Source organism: Anastrepha ludens, chromosome 2 (assembly GCF_028408465.1).
Source record: "Anastrepha ludens isolate Willacy chromosome 2, idAnaLude1.1, whole genome shotgun sequence".
Classification (NCBI taxonomy): Eukaryota; Metazoa; Arthropoda; class Insecta; order Diptera; family Tephritidae; genus Anastrepha; species Anastrepha ludens.
The window spans coordinates 75680954-75698191 of NC_071498.1; the positions used below are offsets into that span (position 1 = coordinate 75680954).

Consider the following 17238-nt stretch of genomic DNA (forward strand, 5'->3'; position numbering starts at 1 on the left):
ATCATGCCCTAACCAAGTTTGAACTAGATAATATACACGTTTGAAATGTTGATGAGGAGCTGCACTTGTTGGTGGAATATTTGAAAGCTGGAGAGGTTTATTAAGTTTTGTAGACTTGATGTAGCTTCTGAAACTTGATTATCTTGCCGAGGTTTCTCAAGAGGCGATGATGATGATGATTTATTTGAAAAGTTTGTAAACAAGCAGCATAGTACTTCGCTTCAGCAGCGATCAAATCTTACTGTAAAATTATACGACTTTTCACCAATTCTCCGAAATCATCCCCACGTTCTTCTGCTTTTTTGATAACAGTATCTTTGAACTCAAGAGTACTCACAATTTTTACCTTCCGCCTGTATTTTTCTCTTTTCTTCTTCTCTGCTGCCTCATCAGCAACTTCGCCACAAAATAAACATCTTAAAATAGGTAGGTACTAATGGAGAAGTTATCGTTTCTCCTTCGTCTTGTCTCCGTTTAGCTGCTTGGATAAAGTTTTTACTAATGTAAAAGCTTCGGCACTTTTCATGCACTTTAACAGAGATTACTGATTTTAAATAATCAATTTTCCCATCGTTTTCTTCGACACTTGGAGTTCGTAGTGATTTCATAAGGCGCACTACTTCAATAAGCGATTCGCCTTCCGAATCTGACTTTTTACATAGAAAACACAAATCAGACATAGTTCTTGAAATTGTACGTCCGTAGTTACCAAGATACGATTCAAACGGAAGTAAAGAGAAGACGATCGTAACTATACAATACATGTGAACATCTGACCCTGCTGGCTATAAATAATATAATTCCCAGGTATAATTTTTGACGTAGTGGAAGGATTTTAAAATTTACAGATTTTAAAGAAGATGCACATGTCATTGGTTTAAATGGGAATATAATTATATTATGATTTAAGTTTTTCCCTTAATATTTTTTTAATTTTAGGAAACGGTTATCAGTATTATAGAATAGATATAGATTTAATGTATTAAGAAAATGATAAAATATAATATGATAGTTAATAAAAATTGACAAATATTTATAATATACGGCGCGCTTTCGACCGGAGGCACCGGTTGACCCTCTATCTCGAAAACGGTTCACCGTATAAAAATTTTTTGAACAAAATTTGTAGAGAATTTTGTATTCTACAATATTGATAATAAATACAAATAGCAAAAATTCCATGGGAAATGAGATATTTACAAATTAAGCTCAAAAAACCAATTTTTGTGATCTTTGACCTTGAAATTTAATAGTTGCGTACACCCTACCATATGTAGGTTTTGAGACAACTTTTAGAGTGTCAATATACAAGTATTTACAGACTTACAGCTGGGTATCTCGAATTCCGAGATTCTTACCTAATTTAAGCTTAAATGACTAGACTATAAATAAGAGGGCACACGTTTATGAACACACGCTTTGTTTCTGTTATATGAATGCATAGTTGATAATACCTAATGATCTATTACACAGAAAACACAGGGTTGTATGTCAAAAAGTATGATTATTATCTAGGATTATTTTATAATCCCATATTTTGGGAAAGACATTTTGTATGGGAAATCTCGCGTTTTAATTACGGATTGGCGGTTAAGCACGAAAAAGTAGATCATCTACTTACAGGTATATGTATGTATGTGAACGTATTATAAGATGTACTCTTAGATTGTACAGGTATCCCTTGTATAACGCGGTCTTATACAACGCGGTTTCGATATAACGCGATTTCGAAAAATTAGGTTTCAGTACAACGCGAAATTTAGGCTTATATAACGCGAAGGGAAAAATACATAATTATAAAATCTGGTAACAATAATTTGCGTACCACATATTTATAATATGTAATGTATTTTTAATGTAAACCGGGAATTACCCTTTTTTGCCTTAGATAGATAGAATAGATATTAATCTAGCACCTTATTACGAAATTGAAAAGGAGCTTAAAAAAACCACCCACCAAAAACTGATAACAGATTTTGCAATTATAAAACCAGTAGAAGAACCACAAGGTCCCACAACTAGTTTCTTATCCAATAGCGAAAACTATGTGGAAGAAATATCTTCTGATGAAGCTATTGCTCCCCCAAATCGCCCACGCGCAAAGATCTTTGAAGACAGTGAAACAGATTAATTACCATATGAAGTTTGAAGAATAACAATAAAGTTTTTAATAAACCTTTAATTTGTTTTAGTTTGTTTTTAAATTTTTTAATGTGCACATAATTATTTAAATTTTGTTTTTTGAATTTTGAAATATGTATGTACATATGTATTATTATTCATATCTTGTGTTTTTAATTGTATCAGAAAGTCTGAACTTTAGTATTGAGTTGAAATATATGTGCATCTGTTATTTTGTATGTATTTTATTTAAAAAAAAACCTATTGGAACATAACCCCCAAATTTATATGAAAACTATGTTTTAGATAACGCGGAATTACATAACGCGTAATTCTTCTGGAACGTAACTATCGCGTTATACGAGGGATACCTGTACTTAATTGGAATAAAAAATACTGCAGTGTGTGCGTTTAACAAGCAATTTTGATTGAATCGCGATATTTCAAATGATTTGTTGGTTTGAAGTGCATGTACAAGTGCCGGAAAAGGTACGTAGGTTCAAATCTCGTGCATGAAACAGCAATGGCAAGTAATGGCAAACCTCCGAGTAGTATTTGTAGTGTAGACTTGTTTACAGTAGCACAGAAAACAAACTATGTGACATATCACGCTGAAATTTGCCATGTAAGCTTATAACAGTCTTACCAAAAAACAAAAAAATAGTTTTGCCATATGTCATCCGCGGACCGTTTTATTGATAACGTCTCGTTCATATTTGAGTAGAAGGTATATATATCTAAATTAATTCTCAACATTTGCAGAGAATACAAAGAGACAAAATTTACAAAAACGGGGGTGTAGGTAAACGCCAGACACAAACCGTGGCAAAAACGAGCACTACTCCGAGCGTTTATCACCCGCATAAACGCAGCGATTCCAGGAGCGCAGCAACGGCACAAATTACCGCAAGGCAATCCCAATCCCTAAGTTGCTTGCTGGGTTAAGAATTGCTTTATACATTTCTCTTCAACGATATTTCAGTACAAGATACAAATACGGTCGTAAAAAACCTAATGTTTAAGCTTTTTGTGGGGGTTATATGGGGACCCTAAGAGTTTGGGACTTTCAACGTTATAATGGTGTGACCTTGCTCTTTCTATTGGGCATAGTGGGCGGTGTACCACCACCGCCACCTCCCCCTCCGCCCAAATCCAAATATATCGTGATAGAAATGGAAAGTTTAGCCGAGTATTTTAGTAATATTTGCTCAACCTTCAGCAAAACACAAATAAAAGCACAAATGTAAGGAATGGATGACGTTGCAGCTATCAGCTTTCCGTTCATTTCTTTTTTTACGTCGTAAACTTATCTCTTTCAACCATGTCGTAACTATGTTTTGCCCTTCCTCTTCAATTAGTGATTGTGACTTCCTGTTATTACTTACTCTAAAAACATTATTAATTGCGCAATTCATTATCATTTGACCGCACCTACCTTACGCATTACATCCGCTGCGGAGATACCAGGATACGGCGTTGACCCCAACGTAACAATTTCCCACATCAAAACACCAAAGCTCCATATATCTGATTTTACGGAGAAAATGTTGTCATAAAGAGACTCAACAGCCATCCATCTGCATATTCAAAGAAAATAGAATAAATATTTTAACAGTGATAGGTTCATACTCATATATAATTGCCCTAATAATTTTTATTAATCAAAAAAATTCGAACATTGTCAGAAAATTATCAAATTTATCAACTGGTACTTTGTAGCTCGTTAGTGTGGCAGTTCGTAATTTAACATTAATAATAACAGATATTTAGCTATATGCAACTTTTATTTTATACCTGTAGACTAACAACATGCATATAAATAATAATGGTATTAATATAATCGTATTAACTTACGAGTTATGTATCAGCTATACGTTTCATATAATATTATCGAATGGACACGTAAAAGTTAGTTTAAATCTCTTAATCTGTTAGCTGATTTATTAATACAAGCAGTATTGTCGTTGAAGAAATTATGGTGGTAAGTTTCACTACTTTCCTTAAGCTACACAGTTTCAGAAACTCAAAATACGAGGAATATGAAATTTTAGAAGAATTAGTTATAATTTCAGCCAAAATCTAAGAAATGTTTGCTTAAGCTATACTTTTACAAAACCTAGACAAAAGCAGATTCCTACCAAAAGTTAGAGGCAGCAGCAGAGCTCATCTTTTAAAATTGACATATATATCCAATATGAGTATCCAGTGTATGTATGCATTCTGTCTAAAAAATGTCGGGAACTGTTCATGTAAAAAGCGCGCGTTATACATACAGCGCGCACTCGATAACGTGAACTAATTCAAACCAAGGCAGTTCACGTTAACAAAAGTGTTCACGTTTCGGAATGCCTAAAACGACTAAGTAAATATATTATATTTTTTCACATTTAAATTCACATTTTATTCTTGTTTTCGTTACATATTAATTGAATATGAAGTCATGCGATGGTTTTGTTTAAAAAAAATCAGTCATCTTTTTTTGTATCTTCTGTTTTTCTAAAACTTGAAGCACAGTTTTTTTTTTTTTTTGATCGACGTCTTCATGACCAGCCCATATAACGCCTTGTTGAAAATTTCAACTGCTTCAGTCGGCTTAATTTTCTCCAGTTGCTCTGATACGCTGTCATCATCGGATTCGTCCTCTTGTTGAGGATCGGCATCTGCATTGCCCTCCTCGATATCTTGGTTCCATTCATGAATGGCTGGTAACGTGAATTGAATCTGAAATTTTTAATATAAAAAAATTTTTTCAATAACCCACATACATATCTTTGCGCATATCTGGGAACACGAACGAACCTTAGGATTTAAACTAGAAGATCGACGGTGTTGCTCATCAAGGTGCGAAGTTGAGTTTCCCATTTTTCTTTTAAAACCGCCAACTTCACCAACACTAAACCAAGCCGCATCCAAAATATTTATAGCTGTTTTTAAGTTAATTTTTCTCAACGACTCGAGCAAATCAGACTTTGTCGCTGTTATTGAAGCTAGAAGGCTGTTTCTGTACTGCAACTTAGTGATTTTTATTGCATTCTGATCCATCGGTTGAATGAGGGGAGTAACGTTTGGTGGCATAAACATTGCCGGAATTTGCCCATTCTCCGTTGTCATTTCAGCTTCATTTGGGTGAGAAGGAGCGTTGTCGATTAGGAAGAGAGTTTTAATTGGTAAGGCTTTCTCCTTTAAAGACGATGCAACCCTAAACAACAACCAGTTAACCTTAAACATCGGACAAAACTTAAAAGGAACAAATGACTCATGAAAGCATTGCTTGAAAATAGCCGACGTCATTCAGGCGGATTTCGAGCTATTATAACATGGGACACTGAAAGTTTTTAAAGCAGCGTGGATTCTTCGCCTTTCCAATTACCAAAAGCTTAAGCTTGTGGGATCCAGTGGCGTTTGAACAGCATAAAAACATGATTCGTTGCTTCTCGGACTTTACCCCTGGCGTTTACTCTGGCAAAAGTCTCCAGAATAACCCCGACTCATCAGCATTATATAACTGATCGTTGCACAATTCCAATTCGGTCATTTTAGCTTTAAGTTTTTCTTTACACGAATCCACTAACTGAGGTTGTGAAGTCAGTTTTTCGCCTGATATTTTAAGAAGATGAATGCCGTACCTCTTCTTGAACCCTCTATCACTAGCAAAGAAGTTTTCTTCATTTTCTTTAAATTTTGCATGCCGTGTTTTTGCCTCTTCTTTCAACATTAGAGCACTTAATGGGCAGTTTTTATCTCGCATTCGAATAAACCAACGATAAAGGGCTCTCTCCAATTTGGGCAACTCTGAAGAACGCAGTGTTTTCCTATTTCCAGGTCCACAATACGTGTTGTGTACGCATTTTAAAATCACTTGCTTTTTCGCTTTAATGTTACAATTTGTTGATTTAGCAACTTTATATTTCTTTGCTAAATCGTCACAGATGAGTCTTTTTGTTTTTTAAACCCGAGAATTTTAGCATTCTGTTTTAATGTCAAACACACGGGTTTTTTATAACTCATTTTCTCCAGAAAACATAAGACGAAAAACTCTTTGCAAAACCAAAACCGCGACTGAAATATTTTACTCCTTACATGCAATTACGAATAAAATGTCTATTTTATAATTAGGGGATTCCCCAATTTCAGAATTACTTGAGATCAATGTAAACTATATTACATTAAAATATTTGTAACATTTATTGTTTATGTTATAGAGCTTTGTGGGTTTGTTCCAGTGATGGTAAATGATTTTTTGAAAAATCCCTACACAGCCCAAAAAAATTCCCTACTTTTCCCTACGCTTACAAAAAATTTTCCCTACAAAATTCCCTACATTTTTTCTGTTGTGTTTACACTATAATCAGACACTTGCAACGTCAAAATTGAATTATTTGCATAAGTTTTGGACTTGGTGCTGATTTGCCTCTTTATAATAAAAACAAATTCTAATTCAAATATATGTAAATACACATATTTATTATATTATAAACACATATAAATATAAAAAAAATTCAGCAAAAAGACTAAAAATTAGACTTTTTCATTACATTTAGTTCTGTTTAAAATAAGAAAAACTTAAAAAGAAAACATAATAGAGTTTTTAAACTAAGATCACAAAAATTACTTTCAGTTCATTTTCTAAAGCTAAGTTACTATTGTAATAAAAACAATACAAAGGTTTGTATTTTGTACTCATTTGCGTTTGGCTAAGGAACATAGTGTCAATATTAAGAATTTCTGAGTTACTGCACGTGATCATAGAGTTATGCAGATACCATTTTCTTGAAATGAGATTCATTGTATTGAAATTTGCAGCAATCTTGACTTTCGTCTTGCAAAAAAGAACGAATAATGCAAACCGAAGTTAAAACTTCATGACTGAGCTTATTCCTTTTTTTGGTGCGAACATCTGTTACGATAGAAAAAATTCTCTCGGAGTCTGCATTACCATGAGGTAAAGATAAAACGAACTTCGCTACTTTAGCCAAAATAGGAAAAACAAAATTGTCATTGAAATTTTTAAGTTTACAGACTTCGCTCCAAAACTTTTCAACTCCCATCTTTAAAAGGTTAGATTTCTCGTCTTCAGAGAAATTGAACTCAAACGTTCTCCACTCTTGTAGGAGAGAGTTGGCATCCACACATACTATTTTACAAATGTTCTCAAATGTGAGATCATTTTTGTTTCCCTTTACTGCCATTGCAACTTCTGGATTTAAAAACTCAATTTCTTTGAATAGCTAAGTTTTGAGCGGTAATCTCCTTTGTATCTCTTCCAAAGCAGTAATATAAAACTGTAGACAATCTGTTCTAATTTTGTTTGCAGCCGTTTTTGGAACAGTTTTTAGGAGCTCGTTACATTCAAATCCGAGAAAAACTTCCTCAAGCGGTAGAGAAATATGTGGCGATCTAACAGCACAAGTAATGTTAAGCTCAGACTTTTTAATAAAATTTTGACCTAAGCCTAAAAATATGTTGATTGATTCTCGTTGGAGTACCTGTATTAAAGGTGCTTTCGACTGAAAAAGTGCGTTTAGAGTATTGAAGTAATTGAGTACATACTTGAGAAAAAATAAATAAATCTTATTGCATTGGTTGTTGAGCTCCAATAAAATCGCCTCTGTTGATTTTAATTTGTCCTGCGTGAAAGCTTGGTTGAAAAATGCCAATAACACATCCCAGTTTTCTAATACACTTTCGACGCATTTGTGATGAGAGAGCCACCTGGTTGTACAAGTCCGAAGGATTTTCTTTTTCTTCTCGTTTAGCATTTCCTGCAGAGCTTCTAATTGCGCGCATCTTTTGGAACTTCCCGAAACGTACGAACCGATTTGCCGCAAAAGGTCCTCTGGGTAGCGCTAAACAAGCCTTACTTGCAATAATTGCTGCAGAATGACAGATGCACTTTACAACTATAGCGTTTGGTATGTCTGTCCGATCATTACACTGGCACCATCGCTGCACATACCTTAAATGTAATAAAATATTTCATTAGAAATGTTTGCATATGCTGAAAAAATGTATTTTAATTGCCTATTATGTTGTTGAATGGAATTCCAAGAGCTAAAATGGATTCTTTAAAAATTCCGTACAGAGCTTCTGCAGTGCAATCAGTTCTTATTGGAATTAGATCCAGCAGCTTAACCACAACCCGCTCGCTTTCCTCGTCGAAAAATCTCACCAGGAGACACATATGCTTATTCAATCCGATGTCTGTGCTCTCATCGATCATTACGGAAAATTTGTTTACTTTTAATTTTTGAACTAGATTGTCTTTATCCACTTTTGCCAATACATTTTTTACTATGCTGGTGCACTTCTTTCTTCCGAGCTCACAGTTTTTTATAATTTCCGAATCCGGCACGATTTCTTTTAATAGGGGGATTAAATGGTTCACCACTTGCAACGCGACATTATGCTCAGCGAAGAACATGCTAAGTCTTATTTCGAAATTTTTTGAACTATTTGGTTTACATGGATTTTTCTTAAAAAAACTGTTTATTTTAAGCGTCTTTTTTGTTGCCTTTATATTTTTTTGTGCATTTTTGTTTCAGCGTGCTTCTGCAAATCAGACTTACCGCAGTTCAAAACTTTGTCGCACGCAGCGCATTTGCATTTATATACATCGTTATCCACAGCTTCCAGCCAGCCACTGAAATTGTCGTCGTCAAGCCATTTGTTATTGAATTTTTGTTTTCTATATTTGCATTGTTTTTCTTGGTGTTCCTCCAAAGAGTCAGTCGAAGAGAAGGAGCTCATTTCTGTAAAATATATGAATTTTAAATATAAAAATAGCTAAAACTAAAATAATTGCAAACTTACCTTAAAAGTTGTTGAAATAATTTGTATATTTCACACGAAATCACGCGTTTTATTCAAAAAAAGTGAAAAGCAGCAGAAAACGTAGGACAACTAACAATTATCGCGCGAAGAAAAAATTCCGTTAGCGTTAACGAAGAAAAAAGTGGCAATGCTGCCATATTAACGCTTTTAAAAGTATGCTGCCATAAGGAAAAAAGTATGGCATGAAATCTTACTGCGGACTTCTATTTTAAGTGAACTTTTTTAATTTTTTCCGCAATTTTTAAATTTTTTCTGTTCTTCTTGAAAATTCCCTACATTTACAGAATTTAAAAAAATCTGTCCTTCTTTTCCCTACACCCACATTTTTCGACAAAAATCCCTACATGTAGGGAATTTTCCCTACATTTACCATCACTGGTTTGTTCACGTTTTAGAGTAGTCAATACACTAAAATGTCTGTTCACGTTTTTGGGTGTTCACGCTTTAGAGCATTCACGTTAACGAGCGTGCGCTGCATGTAGGTATGTCAAAATTTTTTTTGCTGGAATGTTGATACAACTGTCCTCTATAGTGTCGCAGAGTTTGAGCGTGATCTGTCAATTAGCTTGTTTTTGTCATTTAATTACAATATATTAGTCAATCGCAGGTGTGCTCTGCAATTTTCACTATGGATAAAAATATCGAACAAAGAATTTGCCCTAAATTTTGTGTTTGAACGGGATTTCGTTTGCCGAATCGTTGAAAACGTTGCAGAAGGCCTATGGCGAGTGTGCTTTATCAAAAACACGGGTCTACAAGTGGTATAAGGGTTTTGCAGAGGGTCGAGCGGTCGTGGAAGATTTGCCTCGATCTGGTCTTTAACGTCTTCAATGGATGAAAACATCGACAAATCAAGGAAATGGTGCTGGAAAACCATCACTTAAGTTTGAGGGAGATAGCTCGTGACTTAAGCGTGATTGTTCGACTCGTTCCAACGGTTATCCAGCGCATCATAACAGGTGATGAGACGTTGGTATATAAGTTTGATATGCAAACCAGTCAACAGGCGGCTGAATGGCGCTATCTACATGAGCCAAAACCCAAAATCCACTTCAAAGTCGGTCAAAAGTGAAAATCATGCTACTCGTTTTCTTTAATTATCATGGTGTTGTGCACTCGGAATCTCGGAATTCGTTGCATATGGTTGTACGGTAAATAAAGAATATTATTTGGAAGTTATGCGACGTTTGAGAGAGATTGTGTCTAATAAACGGCCCAATTTGTGAAAAGAAAACTCATGGATCTTGCATCATGATAACGCACGGTTTCACTGTTTTGCACTTTTTTGACCAACAACTCGACAAATATCATCGAACATCCATCGTATTCACCTGACTGTTTCCTTTTCCCAAATCTTGAATTGCCACTCCGCGGACGCCGTCGATAGAGGCCATTGTGGAGAATTCGCTGAAGAAGCTGAAGAGCTGTTACTTTACTTTTTTGACAGAATATATACATAATTCAATAAAGGCGAAGAGATTTTTCATCCCACCGTTTTCCAGCAGTTTCCGAAGATTCACCTGCAGAATGTGCGACTATTAAGAAAATTGCAAGTATGTTTGGCGTGCGTCATGACAGAATAATAAGGGTTAATCATTGCAGTACAAATATATTTTTCTATTTGTTAATAATCATCAACAAACTATTCCATCGTAATAAAAAACAAATTTTTGTACTGGTCAGACTGTGCAGAGTGCAGATAATTTGTTGGCTAGTTAGAATCATTTAATAAGTTGCCGTACTACATTGGCTACCTTGACGGTATAGAAATAAAATTCACGGCAAAATCTCTGAGGATTCTAAGCATATTTCTGGCAAAAAATATATCTATTTTAACCGTTTGAGTACGAGAAAATTTTCTTATGCATTTGATATAAGTGATATAAGGATGAAATGCGTAGTATCTTTTTTTTTTTTTGGAAACTATGAAAATGGTTATAATTAACACGAATTGTTATGTAACAAGTATTTTTAATAAAAAAATGTATTTTCAATTTTATTAATGAATAAAAACTGCTACTGATATTACTACAACTGCTCTCAATAATATGAGCGAATTTAAAATAACTGTGATTTGTCTACAAAACTCTGTGCTCTTGAGTTAGGCTTATCAGCCGTCCTCCAAATAGGTATAATATTTTCGACAAGTAAAGCCGTGATATTTTATATACATATATCGCACCCTAAATACAAAAGGGTCACAACTCAAAATTTTCCACACTCGAGCTTGACTTGTTTACAGTAGCACAGAAAACAAACTATGTGACATATCACGCTGAAATTTGCCATGTAAGCTTATAACAGTCCTACCAAAAAACAAAAAATATTTTTGCCATATGTCATCCGCGGACCGTTTTATTGATAACGTCTCGTTCATATTTGAGCAGAAGGAACATTTTGAGTTGTGACCCTTTTGTATTTAGGGTGCGATATCATCACTTTAGTTCTTCGGGGTCACGTAATGCACCATACTTTGTGTGAACGCAGCATTAACGAATTGATAATGCTCTGAAAACAAATCGATTATTCAGTGTGAGTCACATCTCTACTTCACTAACAATTTTTAAATTTGCTATCTTGGGAAATAATAAAAGCAAAGTAATAAGGCAGCTTTCTGTCAAAAAATTAAAAATGCCCAAGCCAAACCGCTATTTGCATAAAATTTTGAGCTGATGGAGGCGCAGAATTGGGAATATTCAGTATAATGCGCACGCAATAAAAAAGAGGGTGTAAAGGGGGCGAGGGCTGTCTCCGAAAACAGAACTACATCCTGTGGAGGCTTATCGTTTTTAAGTAATTTATTGTTAAAATTGTGAAATTTAACGAAAGGTTACAGGCCCCCAAAACAGAACAAAGTTCGTACGCAGGTAGAATTTTACATAGACGTTCCGCTAGAAGGGTGTTTGTAAATTTGTAGAATTTTTGCGTAGAACTTTTCCTCGTCATCAACACTCAACTGAAATATTTAGTTTTTGTTCGTGTTTTAGTTTCATTTGGAGGCATTCAGCATCACAATATTGTTGCCAATTCCAATGATTTGTTATTTCCGTTAAAAATTGGAGAGTGATGACATTGATTAATGCATTTGCATTTAATTTTCACTAAAATATTTTGAATGCAAGTACTAAATAAAATAAAAACACGCGTGTGACGGTATGTTTTATCAATTGAAGTGAAGTTTAGAAGAAAATATAATGTGCCAAACTATAGTGAATAATAAAACTTTTACAATGCAATTTCTTTCAAACTAGTATCTTTACTGTACATGGAAAGTATACAGCTGTATATAAATTCAAGTATACGGACAATGCAAGTAAAATTTTCCTTAGAAGTGAACTACAGAACCTGCTCGATAAAATAACTGATATTGATTTAGGAAATACCTAGATAAAAATTGCTATAAAAATGACGGAGTTGCAAATTAGTAATTTATAAGGTAAGGTAAATACGTACATAATCATGCTAATCACTTCAAACAATTGCAACCCTATTTTTCGAGCTCAAGATGTATATGTACATATGTATGTATGTAGTCAAATCTGCCTGTGCAAAATGGTGTACATAAATTTCATGGCTGGTTTCATGCCGAGTACAACATGTATCATTCAGCTTTAAGCAAACAACTTTTAAACCAACCATGTCCAATAAGAACATTCCAAAAAAAAAACTATAAATAATGTATACAGGGAAGTATAATACTATAAAATTACTGTTGGAAGGGGCTCAGTATTTTTTAGTTGTGATAAAGTAGAGAATCATCACTTTTTTTATTTTTAAAAGATTCTCGTAAATATAGTATCATAAAGAAACATTTAGGAAATGATATGTTAGGAGGAGTACAAACTCCTATAAACAACATGTAATTAGCAACTCGTTACTAATGTAATACATATGCACAAATGGCTGCTCTTACAAGTTTCTACTATATTTATTAATTTTTTATTTACCGTATCGGCAATTTCCCTTCGCTTGTTCGTTCATAAATTTTTGATGTAATGACGTCACGCGCAAATCCAAAATCCGCTACTTTACAGGTGTGATCATCAGTGATAAGAATGTTCCTTGCAGCCAAGTCTCTATGAATTATCTAAAAATATACAAAAATAGCCAAAATCAAATGCAAGTCTGCACATACATATACATATGTATATATCGTCCCCTTAGTATAACAATAGCCTATGTGCTCATAGGCTATTATTTTTTTATTGAATTTTTGGATTCTCCATCGTCGGTTTTATAAGTGGTCAAAATTTTGTCAAATTCTAGTTCCACAAAGTGGGTCAAAACGTCAGTCAAAAAATAATAAATATTTACAGACATAACGAGATTTGAGTGAAAGCTACTTTCGACAAAAAGTTTGAAATTCATTTTCTCAAAACATCAAAAAAATTATAGGCTATTTTAATACTAAGGGGACGATATGTAGGTATATTCTTTCGCAAATATCCATATATTTTTGATAATGCACTACCTACGGTCATCGTTAAAACCGATCTCTAGCTGGAAAAACACCTTAACAATTAGAAATTTTCTCTTCGCTACTTTAACGGTGGAAGAGAGGGACTGTAATTTGGTTGCCTAAACGAATGAAGTGCAGATGATGGTTTTGAGCATATACTTATGCACGATGGAAAAAATAATGAGATGGCGCCGATCGCGGTACCGTTACTTTGGTCTTAGCGAATTTGACAATGAGTTACGTCGTTTCAGCACCAGTATGGCCAGATCACCATTTTCGTAACTTTATAAAGCTTTTTTATGTTATTTAGTCTCGGAGCTTTAGTTCTTTTTCATGACATTTTTCTAGCCTTTTCTAATTAAAAGTAATGTTTAAAATTTTGTAAAATATACCTTTTTTAAAAATTTGTTCAATAATTCCCTCAATTTTATTTAGCTTTTCTTTTTTAACATCTGGCCGCATTGCCCGCGATTGCAGTTGTTGTTGGTGTTCTTCTGCTTTCAGCATTCAAATCTCTCTCTCGGTACTGCAGTGTTACCTGGCTTTGGATATAAAAACGCACTCAAATGCCCATTTAAAGGAAATAAAATACCAAATTTGTATTAAACTACTTGAAGAACTTTGTGTACGTGACAAATTGTCTTTAAAATGTGCGTTCTTTTTAAATAAATTTGTTATGGATATGTACAATTTAATTTATCAGTTTTTTTTTGTTAAGGGAACGACTTATTTGCTATATTTCAGGTTATGTAACAAAATTAGGCACACTTTTTAAAAATGTCGTTATGGTTATGCTTATTTTTACTATGAATACACCTCTTGATGTTCTATGTCCCACTAAGGATTGAGGATCAGACTAAACGATTACACCTCTATGGTTTTAATTCGCATTCAGTAATTCAAACGCTTTTTAAAATGTGTAAAAAGGTTTTCAATGTTAAGAAGAGTTGATAGAAGAACATTTAATATTCTTGCATTAACTTAAATGGAGCAAAAAATTAAATTTGCACTTTCAAAATATATATTAAACTTAAAAGAATCAACAAGTGACTCAAAGAGTGACTTTTTTAACATTCTTTTGTTTAATAATACAGTTTTTTTTAATTTACAGTTTCGGTAGCTTTAAATTAGAAACAAAAAGAGACAAACACCAAACTTTGGGTATAAAAAAGCGCCTAAATTTATTGTGAAGAGCAAATAGTCCGGGGCCCAGGGGTCATTTTGACCTCATCATTTCATGCCGACTGATTTTAATACTGAAGGCAGACGCCATCCAATGGATGATAAAACCAACCGTCACCTGGTCCAGTAGCGGTGGGTACGAAATTTATCGAAAAAAATTTTTAACAATTCATTGAAATTTTTTTTCTGTATTGTTGACATTTAGTAGAATAAAAAAAAAATAGTCAGCTGCGCCGTAGAGGCGGGAAAATACATCAGCTGAACAAGGCGAACTTGTAAAATAAATTAAAAAGTAAAACTACTTTATGCCGATTGAAATTTTTTTACATAATTTTGGACACATATGAAAATATAATAATGATATTCAGCTGAGTTTATAGCGGTGGGAAGACCGTCAGCCGAAGCATTGAAAATTTCGCGCGCCACCGAGATGCAGTGATGGTAAATGTAGGGAAAATTCCCTACATGTAGGGATTTTTGTCGAAAAATGTGGGTGCAGGGAAAAGAAGGACAGATTTTTTTAAATCCTGTAAATGTAGGGAATTTTCAAAAAGGACAGAAACAATTTTTAAATAGCGGGATAAAATTAAAAAAGTTCATTTAAAATAAAAATCCGCAGTAAGATTCCATGCCAGACTCCTTTTCCTTATGGCAGCATACTTTTAAAAGCGTTAATACGGCAACATTGCCTTTTTTCATTTGCCTTCGTTAACGCTAGCACGATTTTTTCTTTGCGCGAAAATTGTTAGTTGTCCCTCATTTTCTGGTGCTTTTCACTTTTGAAGTAAGTTTGCAATTATTTTAGTTTTAGCTTTTTTTATATTTAAAATGCATATATTTTACAGAAATGAGCTCTTCGACTGACTCTTCGGAGGAACACCAGGGAAAACAACGCAAGTATCGACAACAAAAGTTCAATAACGAGTGGCTTGACGACCACAATTTTAGTGGCTAGTTTGAATGCAAATGCACTGCGTGCGACAAAGTTTTGAACTGTGGCAAGTCTGATTTACAGAAGCACGCCGAAACAAAAATGCACCAAAAAGTATGAAGGCAATTAAAAAGACGTCTAAAATAAACAGCTTTTTTTAGAAAAGGCGAGTAAACCAAATGGTAGCATGTTCTTCGCTGAGCATAATGTTGCGCTGCAAGTGGTGGACCATTTAATCCCACTCTTGAAAGAAATCGCGCCCGATTCTGTAATAATAAAAAACTTTGAGCTTGGAATAAAGAAGTGCACCAGCATAATAAAAAAATGAATTGGCAAAAGAGGAAAAAGGCAATTTAGTAAAAAAATTAAAAGTAAACGAATTTCCCATAATGATCGATAAGAGCACAGACATCGGACTCAATAAGCACATGGTTAAGCTCGCTGTGGTTAAGCTGCTGCACCTAATTTCAATAAGAACTAATTGCACTGCAGAAGCTCTGTACGGAATTTTTAAAAAATCTTAAGCAAACAATTCAAGTTTGACGTTGCAATTGCCTCATTATAGTGTAAACACAGGAGAAAAAAATGTAGGGAATTTCGTAGAGAAAATTTGTTGTAAGCGTAGGGAAAAGTAGGGAATTTTTTTGGGCCGTGTAGGGATTTTTCAAAAAACCATTTACCATCACTGCCGAGATGTATGAACGCAATACAAAATCGACCCCTGGCTCCCTGGTTGGCAACACTGCACAACTTGGCAAACGTGACGCTCTGATGGGCGCAATCTTGTTTCAATCATTCTTGATACTTATGTAGGTCTCCTTGCTGAGTTCTAAGATAGGATAAGTGATATTGGTTATAGGTTTAAAGGCAATCCTTAAAATATTCGAACTCATCGCAATTGAGGGAAATTATAGTACATATATTATCCCTAGTATAGATCCATAAGTAAAAACACCCTCAGCTGGTCGTCAAAAAAACCCTACAGCTGATATCCCCTCATTCCTAAACGCTCTTTTATGTAACATGGTTGCATAAATTTAATAGGAAATCGTACGGAAAAGCCTAAAAAATGTCATACAAATTGAAATATTTCTCAATACGAAAGCTGAAAGCAAATAAAAAGCTATTTGTTTATAAAATTTTGTTATTGTAAATTTTCAAAGTCAAAGGCATTATTTATACAAAGACATTTAAAAGAGAAATATTTCAACATTACTTAATATCAATTTGGATTAAACTACTTAAATAGTTAGGTATTTAGCATATTTGTATTGTCGGTCTTGACTTTTTACTTTAAATCTACCCTCATAATTGAATTTTATTGAGGTAAAATAATAAATTGAAGATATGAAACAAGAATATATTATAAACAAAATAAGAAGAGTAAAAAGTCGTACTCAAACGTACTTATTGCTTGCAATGACAAGCCAAGTTGGCTTTATTTTTTGGAACTGTTTGCCAATTCTTCCCATTCCCCTAAGAATAAATATATGTATATATAGAAAATTTACTTTCTTACTAGAAAATATTATATACCACTGTTTTATAATAGGTTTCCACCAAAGCCAAATCCTTTGGGTGTGGAAGAATTGGCTACTGTTTCCTCCGCGTGTTTGATAGAAATTGTGTTTAAACTGTAATTATGTAGTTTGTTTATGTATATCTATGTATGTGTGCATATATCTAAATTAAAGACGCCGGCAGCCAATAAAAT

General features: G+C 34.0%; 2 protein-coding genes across 10 annotated transcripts in view; one reads left to right on the forward strand and one right to left on the reverse strand.

Annotated features, from left to right (window-relative positions):
* The window catches only part of LOC128871884 (tyrosine kinase receptor Cad96Ca), a 63475-nt gene that overhangs the window by 9898 nt on the left and 36339 nt on the right, over window positions 1-17238 (reverse strand). For both annotated transcript variants that reach the window (XM_054114031.1, XM_054114030.1), the window contains exons 9-10: window positions 12900-13039; window positions 3557-3698 (exon numbers count right to left, since the gene is read on the reverse strand). In XM_054114031.1, coding sequence (XP_053970006.1) covers window positions 3557-3698; window positions 12900-13039 — 282 coding nt within the window. The remainder of the gene's footprint in view (window positions 1-3556; window positions 3699-12899; window positions 13040-17238) is intronic.
* The window catches only part of LOC128871883 (uncharacterized), an 87494-nt gene continuing 81716 nt past the window's right edge, over window positions 11461-17238 (forward strand). For 2 of the 8 annotated variants that reach the window (XR_008456073.1, XM_054114029.1), the window contains exon 1: window positions 11461-12388. The gene's annotated coding sequence lies outside the window, so the exon portion shown is untranslated. The remainder of the gene's footprint in view (window positions 12389-17238) is intronic. The other 6 variants (XM_054114016.1, XM_054114018.1, XM_054114019.1 and 3 more) reach the window with 6 other exon arrangements.